At 38.3% G+C, this 21,203-nt stretch overlaps 1 protein-coding gene across 4 annotated transcripts in view; it reads right to left on the bottom strand.

Moving 5' to 3' along the window:
• Positions 1-21,203, bottom strand: part of LOC127846554 (putative ATP-dependent RNA helicase TDRD12) — a 165,669-nt gene that overhangs the window by 95,604 nt on the left and 48,862 nt on the right. For all 4 annotated transcript variants that reach the window (XM_052377915.1, XM_052377914.1, XM_052377913.1 and 1 more), the window contains exons 13-17: positions 20,188-20,249; positions 12,761-12,854; positions 11,984-12,146; positions 2,608-2,662; positions 1,915-1,981 (exon numbers count right to left, since the gene is read on the bottom strand). In XM_052377915.1, the coding sequence (XP_052233875.1) occupies positions 1,915-1,981; positions 2,608-2,662; positions 11,984-12,146; positions 12,761-12,854; positions 20,188-20,249 (441 nt within the window). The remainder of the gene's footprint in view (positions 1-1,914; positions 1,982-2,607; positions 2,663-11,983; positions 12,147-12,760; positions 12,855-20,187; positions 20,250-21,203) is intronic.

A 21,203-nucleotide genomic window follows, 5' to 3' on the forward strand; every position in this document is an offset into this window, starting at 1 on the left:
GCACCTTCCCCCACCTACCTGTACTGGCTTGCTAGCACCTTCCCCCACCCACCAGTATAGACTTGCTAGCACTTCTCCCCCACCCGATGTGAGAGTTGCTAGCACCTCTCCCGAAATCAATGTGAGACTTGCAAGCACCTCTTCCCCACCCAATGTGAGACTTGCAAGCACCTCCCCCGACCCAATGTGTGACTTGCGAGCACCTCTCCCCCACCCAATGTGAGACTTGCAAGCACCTCCCCCACCCAATGTGAGACTTGCAAGCACCTCTCCCTCACCCAATGTGAGACTTGCAAGCACCTCCCCCACCCAATGTGAGACTTGCAAGCACCTCTCCCTCACCCAATGTGAGACTTGCAAGCACCTCTTCCCCACCCAATGTGAGACTTGCAAGCACCTCCCCCGACCCAATGTGTGACTTGCGAGCACCTCTCCCCCACCCAATGTGAGACTTGCAAGCACCTCCCCCACCCAATGTGAGACTTGCAAGCACCTCTCCATCACCCAATGTGAGACTTGCAAGCACCTCCCCCACCCAATGTGTGACTTGCAAGCACCTCTTCATCACCCCATATGAGACTTGCAAGCACCTCCCCCACCCAATGTGAGACTTGCAAGCACCTCTCCCTCACCCAATGTGAGACTTGCGAGCACCTCTCCCCCCACCCAATGTGAGACTTGCAAGCACCTCTCCCCCACCCAATGTGAGACTTGCAAGCACCTCTCCCTCACCCAATGTGAGACTTGCGAGCACCTCTCCCCCCACCCAATGTGAGACTTGCAAGCACCTCCCCCACCCAATGTGAGACTTGCAAGCACCTCTCCATCACCCAATATGAGACTTGCAAGCACCTCTCCCCCCACCCAATGTTAGACTTGCAAGCACCTCTCCCCCCAGCCAATGTTAGACTTGCAAGCACCTCTCCCCCACCCAATGTGAGACTTGCAAGCACCTCTTCCCCCAGCCAATGTTAGACTTGCAAGCACCTCTCCCTCACCCGATGTGTGACTTGCAAGCACCTCTTCCCCACCCAATGTGAGACTTGCAAGCACCTCCCCCACCCAATGTGTGACTTGCAAGCACCTCTCCATCACCCAATATGAGACTTGCAAGCACCTCTCCCCCCAGCCAATGTTAGACTTGCAAGCACCTCTCCCCCACCCAATGTGAGACTTGCAAGCACCTCTCCCTCACCCAATGTGAGACTTGCAAGCACCTCTCCCCCCACCCAATGTTAGACTTGCAAGCACCTCTCCCTCACCCAATGTGAAACTTGCAAGCACCTCTCCCCCCCAGCCAATGTGAGACTTGCAAGCACCTCTCCCTCACCCAATGTGAGACGTGCAAGCATCTCTCCCCAACCCAATGTGAGACTTGCAAGCACCTCTCCCCCACCAAATGTGAGACTTGCAATCCCCTTTCCCTAGCCAATGTGAGACTTGCAAGCATCTCTCCCCACAGCCAATGTGAGACTTGCAAGCCCCTCCCCCCCACCAAATGTGAGACTTGCAAACATCTCTCCTCCACCAAATGTGAGACTGTCTAGCACCTCTCCCCCACCCAATGGGAGACTTGCTAGCATCTCTCCCCACCCAATGTGAAACTTGCTAGCATCTCCCCCCACCAACCTGTCCAGACTTACTAGCACCTGTCCCCCATCCACCTGTACTGACTTGCTAGCACCTCTCCCCCACCCACCTGTACAGACTAATGAGCACCTGTCCTCCCACCCACCTGTACTGACTTGCTAGCACCTGTCCTCCCACCCACCTGTACTTACTTGCTAGAACCTGTCCTCCCACCCACCTGTACTGACTTGCTAGAACCTGTCCCCCCACCCACCTGTACTGACTTGCTAGCACCTGTCCTCCCACCCACCAGTGCACACTTTTAAGCATCTCTCTCCCTCTCACCTTTGCCTCCATAGTAGCAGCACCTTTCTCGTGACAGTTCATGTCCATCAGGTCCAGAATCTGCACCCTGATGTAGGAAAATGGATAATAAAAAAAATCTATATTATTATACATCAAGGTTTATGTTCCATATAAATAATTTATTTTTATAATTTATTACTCATAAACTGATGAAGTAATTGTAATTAATATTCATGATATTCCCACTGATGTGACAAAGGACTAAAAAATACTAAATGAGAGTGAAATTGTTACAAATCTTGACACTTGTGTAAAATCATGCTGAACAATTATGCTCCATAAAAATCCCCCCCCCCCCCCCCCAATTCATCAAAGGTGCTTGACAGCCAACCAGACAGGGATTGTCCGATAAGAAGTAACGTTAATCAAAGGAACCAATCAAAAAGGCTTTTAATATCAGGAAACTTAAAAATTCTGAACTAGAGTGCAATTGTTAAAAAGCTTGACACTACTGTAAAATTGTGCCGAACAATGCTGCTCCATAAAATCTTTCCCTTCTTACACTCTCATTCACCCCAATTCTCACATTATTCAAAGGAACCAATCAAAAAGGCTTTCAATATCAGGAAAAGCTGAACACATCTTTTGTTTTGATATATTGATATTACAGCATAAAGGAGTTATGGCTTCATACAAAACCAATCAAAATAATGATGTCAATAAATCATTTACCGGAAAAATATGTTGTTTTCCTGGTAGCCACACACTTCTCCAATAAACGGAGTTGCTGCAACAAAATTGAGACAAATACATGCATTACCATTTATGTAGTAGTTGACTACTTTTCAACTTACTATTTTGTTTACATATGAAGTCATGAGAACATGTACTAACTGTACAATCCTTCAACTGGCAACAAGAAACAAGAGGGCCAAGATGGCCCTAGTTCGCTCACCTGAGAGGAGTTGGTTCATTCAATCTTTACCAAACGTCAAAATTGACCTGAATACACTGCAACTCCAATATATCACGGTCCGTTTTATCGCGTTGTCCAATATATCGCGAATCGGCTATGGCTCCCAAAAATCTGATGAGCATAATCATTAAATAACATGCTTTAAAATCTGAGAATTTGATGAGATAAAATCCGTTTCAAAGTTGTATTTTACCCTTTTTTCACCCACCTTAATTTCTGTTTAATCCGACATTCATAATCCAGTTTTAACCAGATTGTTTGCTCTCATTGTACACCACTCTAGCACCTGTGTACTGCGATAAACAATAATCCAACTTGTCAAACATCACAGGTCATTTTGGGTGTTAACCATTCTCTATTGAATTTGCTTTGAACTGCCGAAACGCACCAGTTAACACATAAAGGTGTATACAATTATAACTGTAATTGTCACAAGTCAATACTGACCTATCTCAGCAATCTTTGCGCTTTAGATACAGTGTAAATTATTTGATTTTAATTGAGAGGTGAATCATGTTCCTCAGTTTGTCAAACTTTCCATGCTTTTCATGAGGTGAATGACGTCATTTTGTAAATGGGTCTAATTTGTGCATGCTTTCTTGAACAATAACATTTGACAATGGTGTATCGGATTACAAATTTAATTATATGCATTTCAAAATACTTACATGGAATAATGATTTGTGTTATACCAATGAATAACATATGGATGTAACACACAAATCAATATGGTAAGTAAATAGTGTGTTTTGAGATTGCCAAACTATGCTAATGCATACATATACATGCATGAATAACTTGGCAATTTATATCGCGCTCCGGATATATCACAGTCGCGATCTTTGGATCCCTTCAACCGGGATATATTGGAGTTGCAGTGTATTGTCCAGACAAACATCCTGGTCAAGTTTCATCATTACATTGAACCAAAACTCTTGCATACAGAGTGATTTTGTTTTTGTAAGGTTCGACCTGGTGACCTATATTTTGAGTTGATCACCCTTACCAAACATCAAACTTTGCTTACAAAAATACATATTATGACAAAGATTCATAAAATCTGAAACAAAATTGTGACCTCTAGAGTGTTTACAAGGATTTTGTATAATATAATGAAAATTTGGACAATCTAAAGGCAATAATTATGGCATTAATTATGTGATATATAAAACCAATATTTTCACCAAGTTTCATGATGATGTAAAAAAAAAATGTAACTTCTATAGAGTTCACAAGCTCTTTTTACTACCGTAAAAAGTTGTGTATAAGGCGCACTTTTTTACCCCAAAATTTCATTTTAAAAACTTGATGCGCGTTATGCACAACTACAGCCATGCCAAGACATTTTTTCGCTGTCAGTTACCCAGTAGCGGTAATTCGCATCATTCTGTTTTCCGGTGTTTTAACTGTAACTATGTTAATAATAGTGTTATATTGACGATCTGAATAAGATGAACAAACATTATAAAGTTAACATATATATTTTCTATCTTTTTCAGGTACGTACAGAGCATTGAAATCAAATAAATTTGAAGAAGAGAATAAAAAACGAGGATGCCATTTTTATTTAAATGTTATTGACCTTATCGCGATGACGTCACAAAAGGGGCAGTCCCTTAGCGACGGTGAAAACAATGCCCTAGATACGGTCGATTTACTACGCTGATTGAGCACCTCTGCTGATATTTCGTCAATTGCATTCCTATTGGTAAGTCGATAAGTAATTAAATGTCCTGTAATTGGTGTTTAAAATGTCTTTCGAAAGCCCGATATGATCAGAAAATAAAACTAATTGGACTAAATGAATGTCCGTACAAATTGCAAGCTGGATGTTGGAAAAATGACCCGACCAAGTGGCCGATGATCGAGTGCGGCGACATTCATGATTAACTTTCTCACTGAGACACCGGGTAAATTCGTTTATTCTATAATAATGGGAGTATCCTTGTAGATGTTGATGTAATGAGTATTGTCGTTCTTTTCAGGGTTCATTCATCTTTGAACATTATTATTATATTTCTACTATGTCAATTTATCATGCTAATGTGAAGCTGTAAAATACGTAGGGACATCTGGTACATGACTTACTGAAAGCCTTAGTTGTGTTCATTGTAATGAGTACGAGTGACAAATATTAAAATTAACACACAAATATCTGTATAAATATTTGTTTTTCAAACATTATTTACCCCCGTTGCTGTCAAACGTAATTTCTTTTTTATGAGCTCGACCGTTTATTGTCGTAACATTAAATCTTAATACGGAATGACGTCTTTTTAATTAACTGATACACGCTAAATACGTTACTTGTTTTTTTACGTAAATTTTATAATTATTAAATACTTTAATAAATAAATCGGGCTAGTATCTTTACGGTGTAAATTTCTGATAATCTAAATTGGACATGACTTTATATTTGACCATATTTCACATATCTAATTTAAGCAACTGTTAACTACATCGGCGTTAATTATTCATCCAAATGACTGCTTAATACTACAAGAAAGAGGAGACATGGTGGCATCTATCGTGTTAAATGACACTGTCTGAACCATCCAGTGTGGTTTATGACACCTTTTTGTCAGTTAAGTTTGGACAATATTTGATCAAAACCAGATAATCGGATTATGCAAAACAAAGGGGCAATTAAACACCAGAATACAAAAGCTAACACGATTTTAAGACTGATGCAAACAATCAAATGAAAAATATTGCATTTAATTTAATAAATGTTTATTTAAGGTGTCAACGTGTTTTTTAAAGCAACTGTATATTCAATTATTTCGGCATTAAAAATTTGGCTAAAATGACTGCTCAGTATGACAAGAGATGACATAGAGGTATCATAAATTAGGTTTAATGACCACATGTGGTTTATGCAGAGCCCCAAGTATAGGGACCCAGCTGGCTTTATGACACCGTGTTTTCTTTGTCTGGACAGTATCCAATCATAACGAGATAATCGGTTTGTGATGAAGAAAGGGGCATTCAAATACCTAACATGCGGAAACAAAAAGTGTCGAAATTGGTGTGAATTAAATAAAAACAATAACATTGATCATGATAATTTATTTAATACGTAACAAGGTAATAAGGTAACAAATATAGAGGTTCAAATCAGCTACTATATGTTGCATATATTTAAAATGTATTGGTTGTTTGTTTTCATCCTTATTTGTGTTCGTTCATTAAATGAAATTTATAATGAAAGAATTTCTATTTCTGGGTATTTTTATTCTAAAAAATGGTCGCGAAGATGTGCCTTAACTTAAGTAAATTGCGAGCAGTGTTAAATATTTCAATGCAAATAAAATGGCGACAGCGCTTTTGTTTTCACCGTCGTCAAGGGGCATGTAACTCTAACTGACGCAAGTGCCCGGATGTTGCGATAAGGTCAATTGTTTACTTATCCCACAATATTATACCCTACTGTACTAGGGTTACACAATTTATTTGGGGGCACTTGTCGATTCACAATAATATGTCGGCAAGGTATTTCCCGATATATTTAAGATTATTTTTCTTGCTTTTCAAATGTATTAATAAAATTGATGCTGTGTTTGTTTACACGTTTTCATACGTCTTGTCAAGATTGAGGATGTGATTATTGAGCAATTTGCGTCACCTGTCAAGTTTTGTGTAGCTGGGCTATTATCAAAACATGCGAACCGGCAAACGGCTTCACACCTCCATTGTTTGTTTATCGCCGGTAATGTCGTGATGGTGTTGAGAAGTTTGAGTCGTTAAAGTCTCCTGTCAATTTTAGACACTCGAAAAGAACGCATGATATCGGCATTGTAAATAAAACGCGCGGTTGTGAATTAGTCATGCATGAATAACCAGGTGACAATACCAATCAATAATGTCAGTTTCTTAGATATAACTAATCCATCCGTTATGTGTACTCCACGATAAAATCGTGGACAGTTACTTCGGAGACATATGATGAAAACCTTGATGGTATCCTCGTGGAAAGTGTGCATTTCATGCATAATTCATTTAAATCCAAACATTTATTTTTACGCATAATATGATTTAAAAAAAAACACCAATTAGTTGTATCGTTATCGTTTTAAAAATAAATAATAATTGAAGCAATAAAAAAATAAGTAAGATCGGCAATGTAAATATAACGATTTTCATTTAGCCTGCGGTACGGAATTTTTCCCCCGATTTTTTTGCTTCAAAAACTTTTTTTCCCGATTTTTTAGCTTTAAAAAGTAGATGCGCGTTATACATAAATGCGCGTTATACACACCGTTTTACGGTATATAAATATGAGAAAACTGCCCCCCCCCCCCTCCCCCCGGCAGCCATGTAATTCAACTGACCATAACCATTTTTTAACTCAACTCTCCGATCAAGGAAACAAATGTTCTGACCAAATTTCATGAAATTTGGGCCAAAAATGTGACTTTAGAGTGTTCACATGTTTTCACTATATACATATAGAAAAAAATGCCCCGCCCACTGGCGGCCATGTTTTTTCACCTATCTGGACCATTTTCAAACTCGCCGAGATATCAATAAAACCAATGTTTTGACTCACTTTTATGATGATTGAGCAAATATTGTGACTTCTGGAGTGTTAACAAGGTTTCTCTATAGCCAAATAAGGAAAACTGCCCCCCCCCCCCCAGCAGCCATATTATTCAACTGACCGAAACCATTTTCAAACTCAACTCTCATATCAAGGAAACAAATGTGTTCTGACCTAATTTCTTGAAAATTGGGCCAAAAATGTGAATTCCAGAGTTTTCACATGTTTTCACTTTAAACATATATAGAAAAATGCCCCGCCCACTGGCGGCCATGTTTATCACCGATCTGGACCATTTTCGAACTCAACTCTCATATCAAGGAAACAAATGTTCTGACCAAATTTTATGAAAATTGGGCCAAAAATGTGACTTCTAGAGTGTTCACATGTTTTCATTATATACATTTAGAGAAAAATGCCCTGCCCACTGGCGGCCACAGGTTTTTTTTCCCACTTTTTGGGAAGATAGCCCATGGCTTTGGAATTGGGAATTTTATCGGCATTTTCATGAAATTGGGAAAATAAATTCATTAGCATTTTTTTCCACATGAAAAGTCCACTGATTAGGGAAATACTAAATTTGATAAAACTCTTTATAATCATTCAAATTAAAAGAACAAAATCATATAATACTTTGTTAGATGTAATTGAATTGAAATTGAGATAAAATACGCATAAGACTTCTATCTAAAAAAAAAAAAAAAAAAATTTTTTTTTTTTTTTTTTTTTTTTTTTTTGAAATTGGGAATTTTTTGCCACATTTTGGGAAAAAAGTATACTTTTTGGGATTGGGAACATAGTCGAATTTTGGCTATAAAATCGGGCCAAAAAAAAACCTGGGCCATGTTTTTTCACCGATCTGGACCATTTTCAAACTTGTCCAAGACATCAATAAAACCAATGTTTTGACCAACTTTCATGATGATTGGGCAAAAATTGTGACTTCTAGAGTGTTTACAAGGTTTCTCTATAGCCAAATAAGGAAAACTGCCCCCCCCCCCCCCCCCTGGCAGCCATGTTATTCAACTGACCGAAACCATTTTCAAACTCAACTCTCATATCAAGGAAACAAATGTTTTGACCAAATTTCATGAAAATTGGGCCAAAAATGTGACTTCTAGTGTGTTCAAATGTTTTCACTATATACATATAGAGAAAAATGCCCCGCCCACTGGCGGCCATGTTTTTTCACCGATCTGGACCATTTTTAAACTCACCCAAGATATCAATAAAACCAATGTTTTGACCATCTTTCATGATGATTTGTCAAAAATTGTGACTTCTAGAGTGTTTACAAGGTTTCTCTATAGCCAAATAAGGAAAACTGCCCCCCCCCCCCCGGCAGCCATGTTATTCAACTGACCGGAACCATTTTCAAACTCAACTCTCATATCAAGGAAACAAATGTTTTGACCAAATTTCATGAAAATTGGGCCAAAAAAGTGAATTCTAGAGTGTTCACATGTTTTTTCTATATACATATAGAGAAAAATGCCCCGCCCACTGGCGGCCATGTTTTTTCACCGATCTGGACCATTTTCAAACTCATCCGAGATATCAATAAAACCAATGTTTTGACCAACTTTCATGATGATTGGGCAAAAATTGTGACTTCTAGAGTGTTTACATGGTTTCTCTATAGCCAAATAACGAAAACTGCCCCGCCTAATGGCGGCCATGTTCTTCAACGGACCGGAACCACTTTTCAACCAACATATCATTAAGACAAACATTTTGACAAAGTTACATGAAGATTGGGCACGAAATGTGACTTCTACAGTGTTTACAAGTTTTTTCTTTTTTTAGACCTAGTGACCTCGTTTTTGACAGGCACGACCCAGTTTCGAACTCAACCGAGATTTCATTGGGACAAAGCTTCTGACCAAGTTTTATGAAGATCAGACAATAAATGTGGCTTTTACAGTGTTTACAAATTTTTTCTTTTCTTACACCAAGTGACCTCGTTTTTGACAGGCACGACCCAGTTTCGAACTCGACCGAGATTTCATTGGGACAAAGCTTCTGACCAAGTTTTATGAAGATCGGACAATAAATGTGGCCTTAACAGTGTTTACAAGTTTTTTTCTTTTTTTAGACCTAGTGACCTCGTTTTTGACAGGCACAACCCAGTTTCGAACTCGACCGAGATTTCATTGGGACAAAGCTTCTGACCAAGTTTTATGAAGATCGGACAATAAATGTGGCCTTTACAGTGTTTACGAACAAATGTGGACGGACGGATGGAGGAGGGACAAAGACCGGTCACAAAAGCTCACCTGAGCAATGAGGCGAGCTAAAAATTGTCAAGATAGTATATTTAATGGTATTCAAACATCTTATAAGTCCAAAAATGAAACTAAAGAAATCACTTATTCTTGTATAGCTTACACGTGTTTAAATAAACAGACTGGTTCTTATATACCAAACACATGTTTAAATAAGCAGATGGGTTTTTTGTGTTTGAAGCATGTGTTTAAATAAACAAAACTGGTTCTTGTATACCTACATGTGTTTACAGAAGCAGACTAGTTCTTGCAAGTTTAACAAGAGCACCGCCTTGCGTGTGCAGACCGCTAATCTATTTTCTTTTTAAAGGTGAAGGGACTCTCATTTTAAATCACAAAGGAGGGAGGGGTGGAGAGAGGGGTGTATAGTGTGCGGGTGTGGACATTTATTACATTATCTTCCAAAAATGCGAAAAAAAAAAAATTCGAGGGAGGGGGGGGGGGGATTCTTGGGTGCGATGTATTTGTGTTTTTAACCGTTTCAAAAAAAAATTTAAAAATTGGGGGGTGGGGTAGGGGGGGGGGGTATAGTGAGAGGGTGTGGTGGTAATTTGTGGTGATCTTTAAAAAAAAAAAATTTAGGGGAGGGGGAGAGATTCGGGCAGGGGGGCAGGGGATTCTTGGGTGCGATGGTTGGACGGTATTTCAAACATAAAATAATAAAAATAAATATTTGTGTTTTTTCGACGTTTCAAAAAAATATTTGGGGGGGGTGGGGTGGCGGGGTATAGTGTGAGGGTGTGGTGGTCATTTGTGAGATTATCTTTAAAAAAAAAAAAAATTAGGGGGGGGAGGGGATGGGGGGGGAGGGAGGGCACGGGGGATGGTTTGGGTGGAGTGTATTGTGGTAAATGCTATTTCAAACATAAAATAATAAAAATAAATATTTGTGTTTTTAACCGTTTCCAAAAAAAACTTGGGGGGGGTGGGTGGGGGGGGGGTGGGGGGGGGTATAGTGTGAGGGTGTGGTGGTCATTTGTGAGATAATCTTTAAAAAAAAAAAAATAGGGGGGGGGAGGGCACGGAGGATGGTTTGGGTGGAGTCTATTGTGGTATGTCAGGTAAGAGTAGTTTTGTCAAAGTATCAATCAAATCTAATCATAAATAAAGAAGTTATGGCAATTTAAGCAAAATTTAATAATTTGACCTTGAGAGTCAAGGTCATTCAAAGGTCTAGGTAAAATTCAACTTGCCAGGTACAGTAACCTCATGATAGCATGAAAGTATTTGAAGTTTAATTGCAAAAGCCTTGATACTTAAGAAGTAAAGTGGATCGAAACACAGAATTTAACAATATATTCAAAGTTACTAAGTCAAAAAAGGGCCATAATTCCATAAAAATGACAACCAGAGTTATGCAACTTGTCCTTTTACTGTACCCTTATGATAGTTTGCGAGTGTTCAAAGTATGAAAGCAATTTCTATGATACTTTAGGGGTAAAGTGAACCAAAACACAAAACTTGACCAAATTTTCAATTTTCTAAGTATAAAGGGCCCATAATTCCGTCCAAATGCCAGTCAGAGTTACATAACTTTGCCTGCACAGTCCCCTTATGATAATTAATAAGTGTTGCAAGTATGAAAGCAAAAGCTTTGATACTGTAGGAATAAAGTGGACCTAAACACAAAACTTAACCAAATTTTCAATTTTCTAAGTATAAAAAGGGCACATAATTCTGTCAAAATGCCAATCAGAGTTACATTACTTTGCCTGCACAGTCCCCTTATGATAGTTAGTAAGTGTTGCAAGTATGAAAGCAATAGCTTTGATACTTAAGGAATAAAATGGACCTAAACACAAAACTTAACCAAAATTTTCAATTTTCTAAGTATCAAAAGGGCAAATTATTCTGTCAAAATGCACGCCAGAGTTATCTAACTTTGCCTGCACAGTCCCCTCATGATAGTAAGTAAGTGTACTAAGTTTGAATGCAATAGCATTGATACTTTCTGAGAAAAGTGGACCTAAACGCAAAACTTAACCAAAATTTTCAATTTTCTAAGTATAAAAAGGGCACATAATTCTGTCAAAATGCATGCCAGAGTTATCTAACTGTGCCTGCCCAGTCCCCTCATGATAGTAAGTAAGTGTACCAAGTTTGAATGCAATAGCATTGATACTTTCTGAGAAAAGTGGACCTAAACGCAAAACTTAACCGGACGCCGACGCCAACGCCGACGCCAAGGTGATGACAATAGCTCATAATTTTTTTTCAAAAAATAGATGAGCTAAAAAAGCAGACTGATTCTTGAAATTCCAAGATGGCAATATTTAAGAGTGTATAACAAAAACTGTATTTGCATACTGTGTCGTTTCTGATTGGTGAGTTTGCTAAACCACTGGCCAAGGCTGAGTTGAAGATCTGAGAACCTGGCAGACATGTCCTCCAGCTGGCCACCCTCCCTACGCCGCACTCCCAGGATGCGTGCATAGTAGTGGCTAGCGTCAATAATGTGTGTCACCAGAACCTGCAAGTTACGCCTCATAAGATACGCCTCATTCGGAGATTTACGCTGGCCGGTTATGGCATAATACCTGTTTTGGCATGGCACAGCTCATATTTCAATGTAATATAGAATAATTGCATGCTCAATCTTAACATAATCGAGCTATTTTCACCATGGTAAAATTTTCTATATATTAGAGCCTTCTTCTACTGGCTGCACATTTTCATAATTAGGAACGGATTCAACTGCAATATTTTCCAAAATTAAACACTGATTAATACTTTCCTTATACAAAAGAAATATTGTTTAAGGACTTTTTATGCATATCACATTTAATGCTAATAAAACAAATCATAATGATGCCAGAGTTGATCATTTTCAAGGCCATACTTAAAGTGTGTTTCATTTCATAGTAATGTTGATTATATAAAAACCTTTACTTTGTAACAATGTTTACAAAAACAAGTTTAATATCATGCTCTTACAACTTTCAAAAAGAAAATGTTCCTTGCAATAAAAGCATTATTTACTGTATATGACTTATTTGCATGTATATTGCAATGCCAATAGAAAATGAGGAACTTAACTACATAGACCACAATATTAGACAAATTATAAGCATCCAACAATCTCACCTTGACCTCTCCTTCATTAGGTATCCAATCAGAGTTTGGTTCTATGTCCACCTCTGGTACAACAATATGGCGAAATTTGCACCTCCACTTGTCCCTGCAATGTTTGACATTGCACATCAAAATTTGCAAAATTTTATGGACATGTACCAAAGCACCTATCTTGACATAACAAACAAGAGATGTGTTTGTCAGAAACACAATGCCCCTTATTACGCTGCTTTAAAATAAAATTTCAAAATATCACTTGGCATGTTTAGAAATTATCTCCCTTTTAAAAATTATTACTTCCCTTAGATTGTATTTTTTTACTTTTGACATTGACCTTTCACCACTCAAAATGTGCAGCTTCATGAGATACATGATGCATGCCAAATATCAGGTTACTATATTCAATATTGCAAAAGTTATGGCCAATGTTAAAAGTTTTCGGACGGACGTAATGACAGACAGTTCAACTGCTATATGCCACCCTACCAAGGGTATAAAAAGCAGGACTACAGCTGTTGTTTGAAAATGGGCGAGTGCTGAGTACCCAACATTTGTTTAATGCATAATTTTTATATTATCATTTATATACATTTAAATTCCTTATATCAATGTTCCCGGTTCCAAAGATTGTGATATATATCCAGCCCAAGATATAACTTGTCAGGTCATTCATTAGCATAGTTTGGCAATTTCAAAACACGCTATTTACCTACCTCATTGCATTATTTGTTATATCCATGTGTTAAACATAATTTTTATGTATAAAACAAGGTAAAAAAATTGTCACAAAACCAGGTTTTCAATTTGAAAAAGGTCGTATATAGGCAGACAATTCAAAATGTGCATTGTTATTGATTGTTCCTTGTTACCCCCCTTGTGTTAAATTCAATCTATTTATTAGTTGTGGCGACCTAGATTAAAAAGTCTGATAAAGGGAGATAATTCAAAGCATGCATTGTTACCGATTGTTCCTAGTTACCCTTCTTGTGTCATATTCAATCTATTTTTAGTCGTGGCGACCTTGATTTTGACAGAATCATAAGATCCCGACAAAATGCGCCAGAGCACATGGTGAAAATCATTTCAATCATTTTGTGAAAGTTTCATTGAACTCCATTGAGAAATGAAGGAGTTGCGCTTGGAAGAATTGTTCCGCCACTTCTCGTGTATTTCCTTGAAATTCTTTATACTCATTAAAACCATGTAAATATGAGACCTCATGAAGGGTTCCAGCTGTCGATGGCCATTGAAGCCAATGGCATATTGGCAACAACATACGAATTCTGGCGACAAATTTTAGTAAATGGAAATTATTTTCACATTCTTTCTGCTCAATATTTCTTTAAAAGGACATAAAACGTCCTGTTTACCAGACGCTTTATGACAGTCCTTATTCAGTAGATTTCCATGATGTAAGCAATACTGCTGTAATCAAGCAGATCAAGGACTGTAAGGTTGACAACAATAACAATCAAAAAGGTAGGTATCGATTGTTTTAGAAAAATTGGTGCTATTAAAGGCAACTAGAGCTTTGTCACAGACGTGACGAATACCCCCACATGCCGCATTGACACAGACTTTTTTGCATGTTGTCTTCACAAAAAACAGCCGACAACATGCTAAATGTTTAAAACGCAATAACTGACCCAATGACCTAGTTTTTGATCCGGCATTGCCCATGTTCGAACTTGACCTACACATCATCAGATTTCTATAAACAACTTCTGACCAAGTATGGTGAAGATCGGATAAAAACTACTTGAATTAGAGAGCAGACATCATGCTGAATGTTAAATAACGCACTAAGTGACCCCATGACCTAGTTTTTAGCTCAGCATGGCCCATATTTAAACTTGGCGTAAAGATCATAAAACTTCTGACCAAGATTGGTGAAGATATCGGATGAAAACTACTTGAATTAGAGAGCAGAAAACATGCTGAACGTTTTAAATGCACTAAATGACCCAATGACCTAGTTTTTGATCCCGCATAACCCATATTCGAACTTGATCTAGACATCATCTACATACAACTTCTGACCAAGTTTGGTGAAGATTGGATGAAAATTACTTGAATTAGAGAGCGGACACCATGCTCAATGTTTAAAACGCACTTAGTGACCCTGTGACCTAGTTTTTGACCTGCCATGACCCATGTTCGAACTTGGGCTAGACATCATCTAGATACAACTTCTGACCAAGTTTGGTGAAGCTCGGATGAAAACTACTTTAATTATAGAGCGGACACCATGCTCAATGTTTAAAACGCACTAAGTGAGCCCGTGACCTTGTTTTTGACCTGCAATGACCCATGTTCAAACTTGGCCTAGACATCATCTAGATACAGCTTCTGACCAAGTTTGGTGAAGCTCGGATGAAAACTACTTCAATTAGAGAGCGGACACCATGCTCAATATTTAAAACCCACTAAGTGACCCCATGACCTAGTTTTTGACCTAGTTTAAACCTATTTATTTTAGCTCGATTGCATCAAAAGCCTAAGGCTTCTTTAAACGCTCTCGAGTCCGTTTCCTGGGCCTAGAACCAGTACTTGGTGTCTTTGGGGGAGATCTAAAAAACGCTCCCACGGTGGGGATCGAACCCATGACCTCCTGGTCCCTAGGCGGACACCATATCCATTACACCACGGCGACCTATAAATCATATATTAGTTTTTGACCTGCCATGACCCATCATCGAACTTGGCCTAGTCATCATCTAGATACAACATCTGACCATGTTTGTCGAAGCTAGGATGAAAACTACTTTAATTAGAGAGCAGACACCTTGCTCAATGTTTAAAACGCACTAAGTGACCCCGTGACCTAGTTTTTAACCCGGCATGACCCATATTCAAACTTGACCTAGACATCATCTAGATACAACATCTGACCAAGTTTGGTGAAGATCGGATGAAAACAACTTGAATTAGAGAGCTGACACTTAATACGGACTGACAGACAGACAAGCTCACTCCTATATACCCCCCTAAACTTCGTTTGTGGGGGTATAATAAAAAACTTTTTACATTGATTGGTGCTATATAAATGTGACATATTGTTTTTTCTCTTTCACTCGTCAAAATGTTAAGTCCACGTATAATGCCTAGTAAAAGTGTTCTGGGCACTATATAGTAGGCCATATGCTTAAACACATTTATATTATATATATGCTACAAATGCTTCAATTCAAACAAATGAATATTTGTTCCATTTTTTGTATTTTAAGAGAACCAGAAAGTTGCTGGAGCATCCAATTTTCGGCAACATATGCAGGCCTCTTATTAAATGTCCTGTTAATGAATAGATTTGTTAAATGTGCTGTTATTAAATAAACTTATTAAATGTACTGTTATTTAAACAAAAACATTGAACCTACAGTAGAATGATAGTTTTTGTTTGTATTATTATAACACGATCTTCTTTGCCCCAATGTGGCCCCGATTTCGCAACAAGTTTTTTAATTCGGCAAAAGTAAGTGGCTATCACTTTTTAAAGCCCAGAGGGAACTCTGCTCATGTACAATCAGAGGGAACTCTGCTCATGTACAATCAGAGGGAACTCTGCTCATGTACAATCAGAGAGAACTCTGCTCATGTACAATCAGAGGGAACTCTGCTCATGTACAATCAGAGGGAACTCTGCTCATGTACAATCAGAGGGAACTCTGCTCATGTACAATCAGAGGGAACTCTGCTCATGTACAATCAGAGGGAACTCTGCTCATGTACAATCAGAGGAGAACTCTGCTCATGTACAATCAGAGGGAACTCTGCTCATGTACAATCAGAGAGAACTCTGCTCATGTACAATCAGAGAGAACTCTGCTCATGTACAATCAGAGGAGAACTCTGCTCATGTACAATCAGAGAGAACTCTGCTCATGTACAATCAGAGGGAACTCTGCTCATGTACAATCAGAGGGAACTCTGCTCATGTACAATCAGAGAGAACTCTGCTCATGTACAATCAGAGGGAACTCTGCTCATGTACAATCAGAGGGAACTCTGCTCATGTACAATCAGAGAGAACTCTGCTCATGTACAATCAGAGAGAACTCTGCTCATGTACAATCAGAGGGAACTCTGCTCATGTACAATCAGAGGGAACTCTGCTCATGTACAATCAGAGGGAACTCTGCTCATGTACAATCAGAGGGAACTCTGCTCATGTACAATCAGAGGGAACTCTGCTCATGTACAATCAGAGGGAACTCTGCTCATGTACAATCAGAGGGAACTCTGCTCATGTACAATCAGAGGGAACTCTGCTCATGTACAATCAGAGGGAACTCTGCTCATGTACAATCAGAGGGAACTCTGCTCATGTACAATCAGAGAGAACTCTGCTCATGTACAATCAGAGGGAACTCTGCTCATGTACAATCACATCATTCTTCCTTGTGGAAAGAATGGGCTTAAATATTTGAATGCTGAATAAAAACTTCTAAGTGCATGGGAGACAACTCACTCTAAGATCTTTAATTCTGGGAAAGAAATGTGTAGTGCACAAAATTGTGCAAAACTTTAATCTTAATTAACAAGAGTTCCATGGTTGGAGACGGATGCTCCCCTCCCCCAAAAATAGGACCTTGACACCCATCACTAAATCCTTTGATGACATAAGGAACGGAAAAAATTTATCACTTATGTCCCAGTGACCATGACCATGACCATGACCCAAATTTCAATAGAAGTCATCTACTGCCCAATGCCAATGCACATGTGACAGATCAAGCCCATCAGTCCATCCATTGGCAAGTTATTGATAGGAAACAATTTTCACTCTTTAAGTCTTAGTGTGACAAGGACCTTGACCTTTGACCTAGTTACCCCAATTTCAATAGGGGTCATCTACTGGCAAAAGCTAATGCACATGGGAAGTATCAAGCCAATTGGTCCATCCATTCAAGTTATTGATCAGAAACAAATTGGTCTACAGACAGACTGACTGACCAACTGACATCCATCAAAATTATATATCCTCTCTTCTTCTAAGGGGCACATAAAAACATGTCGTTTACACTGTATCTAATGCGAAAAGATTGTTGAGATCAGTCAGTACTGATCTGTGACATTTTCAGTTATTGTATACACCTTCATGTGAGGACTGTGTGTATTCAGCAACCTGAGCACTGATTTGCTGACACAATTACCAAGCAGAAAGTGATTGGCAGCTTGCATTATGTAAGTTCAAAGCAAATTCAATAGAGAATGTTGAGAAGGGCGACACGCAAAATTAACCTTTGATGTTGAGCAAGTTGGATTTTTGTTCGTCCCAGTACACGAGCGTGAATGGGCTGCACACTGAAGGAAATCAATCTTGTCCAAACTAGACGTGAATATCGGATGACACAGAAAATCAAAGTGGGTGAAAAAAAGGGGGTCCACGGCTGACTCGTGATATATTGGACATGGAAATAAAACAGACCTTAATATAACTGAGTTGCAGTGTATATATACAGTAAGAGAAAAAGAAGACCAAGGGGCATAATTTTTCCTAAATTGGGCATAGCCAAAATTCCTTTCTTCAACCTGCATATTAAGGTCAATTTGGATTCAAATATTGAGAAATATAGGCCCAGTAGTTCTAAAGAAGTTTAGTAAAAAACACTTGCACGAGCTACCTATGGACATATGTTTGCAAAGAAAAGTGCACTGTTACAAGGCCCCTGCTCTGAGGGAGGATTAAAACAGCTCATTTATAACAGTGCCAGTGTCCGACAAATTTCTTATTTTTCAGGTAGCCCACTGGGCTACCAATAAAAATATTTGGTAGCCCATAAAATTTTCCTACAAAATGATAAGAGGCAGGTTTTCATCTTTATTTTATTTCTTCATTTACATATCCATAATATGTATACATACATATACATTAAACAGCAAGTAGTCTGATGTACACAGTCAATATCGTAAATTAATGTTACAGTTCAGACACCGTGTACTTAAATGTAAATGTACCAAAGAAAATCATATACTACATGAAGATATTACATGTATGTGCACATGTATGTGTACTTAAATTCGGACAGCACGTTAAGTCGTAAACGTAAATAAAGCGTTTAGATGATCAATACGATTGACTCGTATGGTGTTAATCAATGCAATTGCCCTTTTTAACAACAAATACCGAGTTTCAAGAAATCAAGAGTATTAAATCATTTATTTGCTTGTGTCCAACTTTAAGTACTGTCCGAATTTACGTATTGCATCCGTATGTTACGACACTTGTGTGCAGTCAGTATACAATAAATAATTGTTTCAATAATGAAGGAACTGATACAGCGTAACGGTAACGATACAGCGTGTTTACATGATATTTTATTTAGAGAAAATGTCAATGCCAAATAATTCGCGAGATACCCCGGTACTTTAGTTGAAATTCACAACGAAACTTTTAATGGAAATTAAATGATCTCAATGTTGTACCCGCTATGAAATTTTTATTTACAAATAAATACACCCACGCCAATTTTCGCGCGCTTTTTTATCAGGACAAAGAAATTCATTTCTTAAATGTAGAATTTTGTAACCTAAAATAGCTGTACATAACGCGTGTAAACCGTGGCAGGTTATTTACGCATGTTGCAATACAACGGTCCTGATTGGGAGCTTATTTCATCATATCTTTTAATAGAACCATATGCCGAAATTCATTTGACACTTTAGAAAATTTCAAACGTTTGTTTTTATGACTCTTATCGTCTATATTACCCACCCATAATTTGGTTTTAAAAATATAAATCGGGCATATATGCCTATGGGATTATTGATTAACAGTCGATTAATCCAATTATTAATTGACAATGCAAACTAATTAGCAGGTGTTAACCGCGTTCACAAAGTTGTCATTAATATTCATTTTCGGTTTCGTTACCGTTTTGAAGAATCCGCTATTGTTTTGATTTATTTCATGTTTGGCGTCCTTGGATATTTAACGACATCAAATACGTTGTCGCCATTACCACGGAGTGTATATTGACGTAATCTAGAATCCGTGCCATTACTCATTGTTGCGGTTAACAAAGAATATCAAACTGCGAAATGATGTTGCATCATGTGCGCCAACTATCCAACCGGCTCTCATTATATAATTAGCAGACGACAAATGTTGATTCTGATTGGATGATTAAAATACACTGTTACTGTTTAAGACATTACCGCAAGTGATCGGTGACTGATTAGATAATTGATTGCACTTTGTTATCGGATTATAAGCAATACACAGTGTACAAACACATGGTCAGCGTGTTTATTCTACGTATGTCTGTCAATAAACCGGGCTACCGCTCTTATAGATTTATAGTAGCCCGGCGGGCGTCAGCTGGAAAATTTCAGTAGCCCGATGAAAAATTTCGGTAGCCCCCGGGCTCCGGGCAATGGATTTGTCGGACACTGAACAGTGCCTTGGAATATAATGATTGACAACAAAGTAGACTGACCTGCATGTGCCATATGCAAGCACCTGGTTGCAGAGATCTCGACCCTCATTCTCTTCTCGTGCCTGCAAACAGCGTCATTGACTTACATGCTGGCTTTATGTAAAAATGTTCTTTACGAGGCAAACACATGATTATCCTTCAAACTTCCTTGTTTGAATGGAGCAGTAATTAATTAAATATCCAATTGCAATGATGTGCAATTGTCACATAACAGCTTGAGGAATATTCAAACTGTTTGCCCATGGTATAGAGATGAATGTGTAAACTTTTTCCTTTTAGTTGGTATGCGACTCAAGCAAGTTTAAATATAAACGGACATATGAATTTTTAGACACTACACAATTTATAATCAAATGAATGTCCATTTCACAATTAGTCTGTTTTTAGGCACACACATTTTCAAATTGTTGTTGATGTCTTAAAGTACATTTGCTACAATACTGTAATATTTAACAAGTTTGCAATTATAATAATAACAAGGAAAGATAAACAAGACTATTGCAAGCAATAAAAGTTCCCTACCGGTTATTGCAGGATCTACCAAATTTAGCAATATTTCTAGTCTATGTGTTGCCAAAGCAACCAGAATTCTTGACATAGGAGCAAAATGAAATGACATGCATAATCTCCATATTGCCATCTGTCCATGTTTCAGTTTTCATGAAAAAATATGAAGAACTTTAAATTTATCGTAGGATCCAGAAAAGTGTGACAGACTGACAGACATAAAGAGTGCAAACCATAAGTCCCTCCGGTGAAACAGTAGGGGACTAATAACATGCAAATCCCTTGAATTGATATCCCCCGCCACATACATATGTACGTACTGAAGGACTGACCGACAACGCCAATTTAATTTCCCTACGCCTTTGGCTAGGGGATCATAAGTGCTGGGCTCAAACCCAGGACCTCCATCAGCAAAGGCTAATGTGCTACCATTACTCAAAACAGGCATTTAAATTGTACTAGAAGACAAAACACTATATTGGTATTCATTGTTTTACTCAAATATCGAT

The sequence above is a fragment of the Dreissena polymorpha genome, chromosome 9 (assembly GCF_020536995.1).
Source record: "Dreissena polymorpha isolate Duluth1 chromosome 9, UMN_Dpol_1.0, whole genome shotgun sequence".
Lineage (NCBI taxonomy): Eukaryota > Metazoa > Mollusca > Bivalvia > Myida > Dreissenidae > Dreissena > Dreissena polymorpha.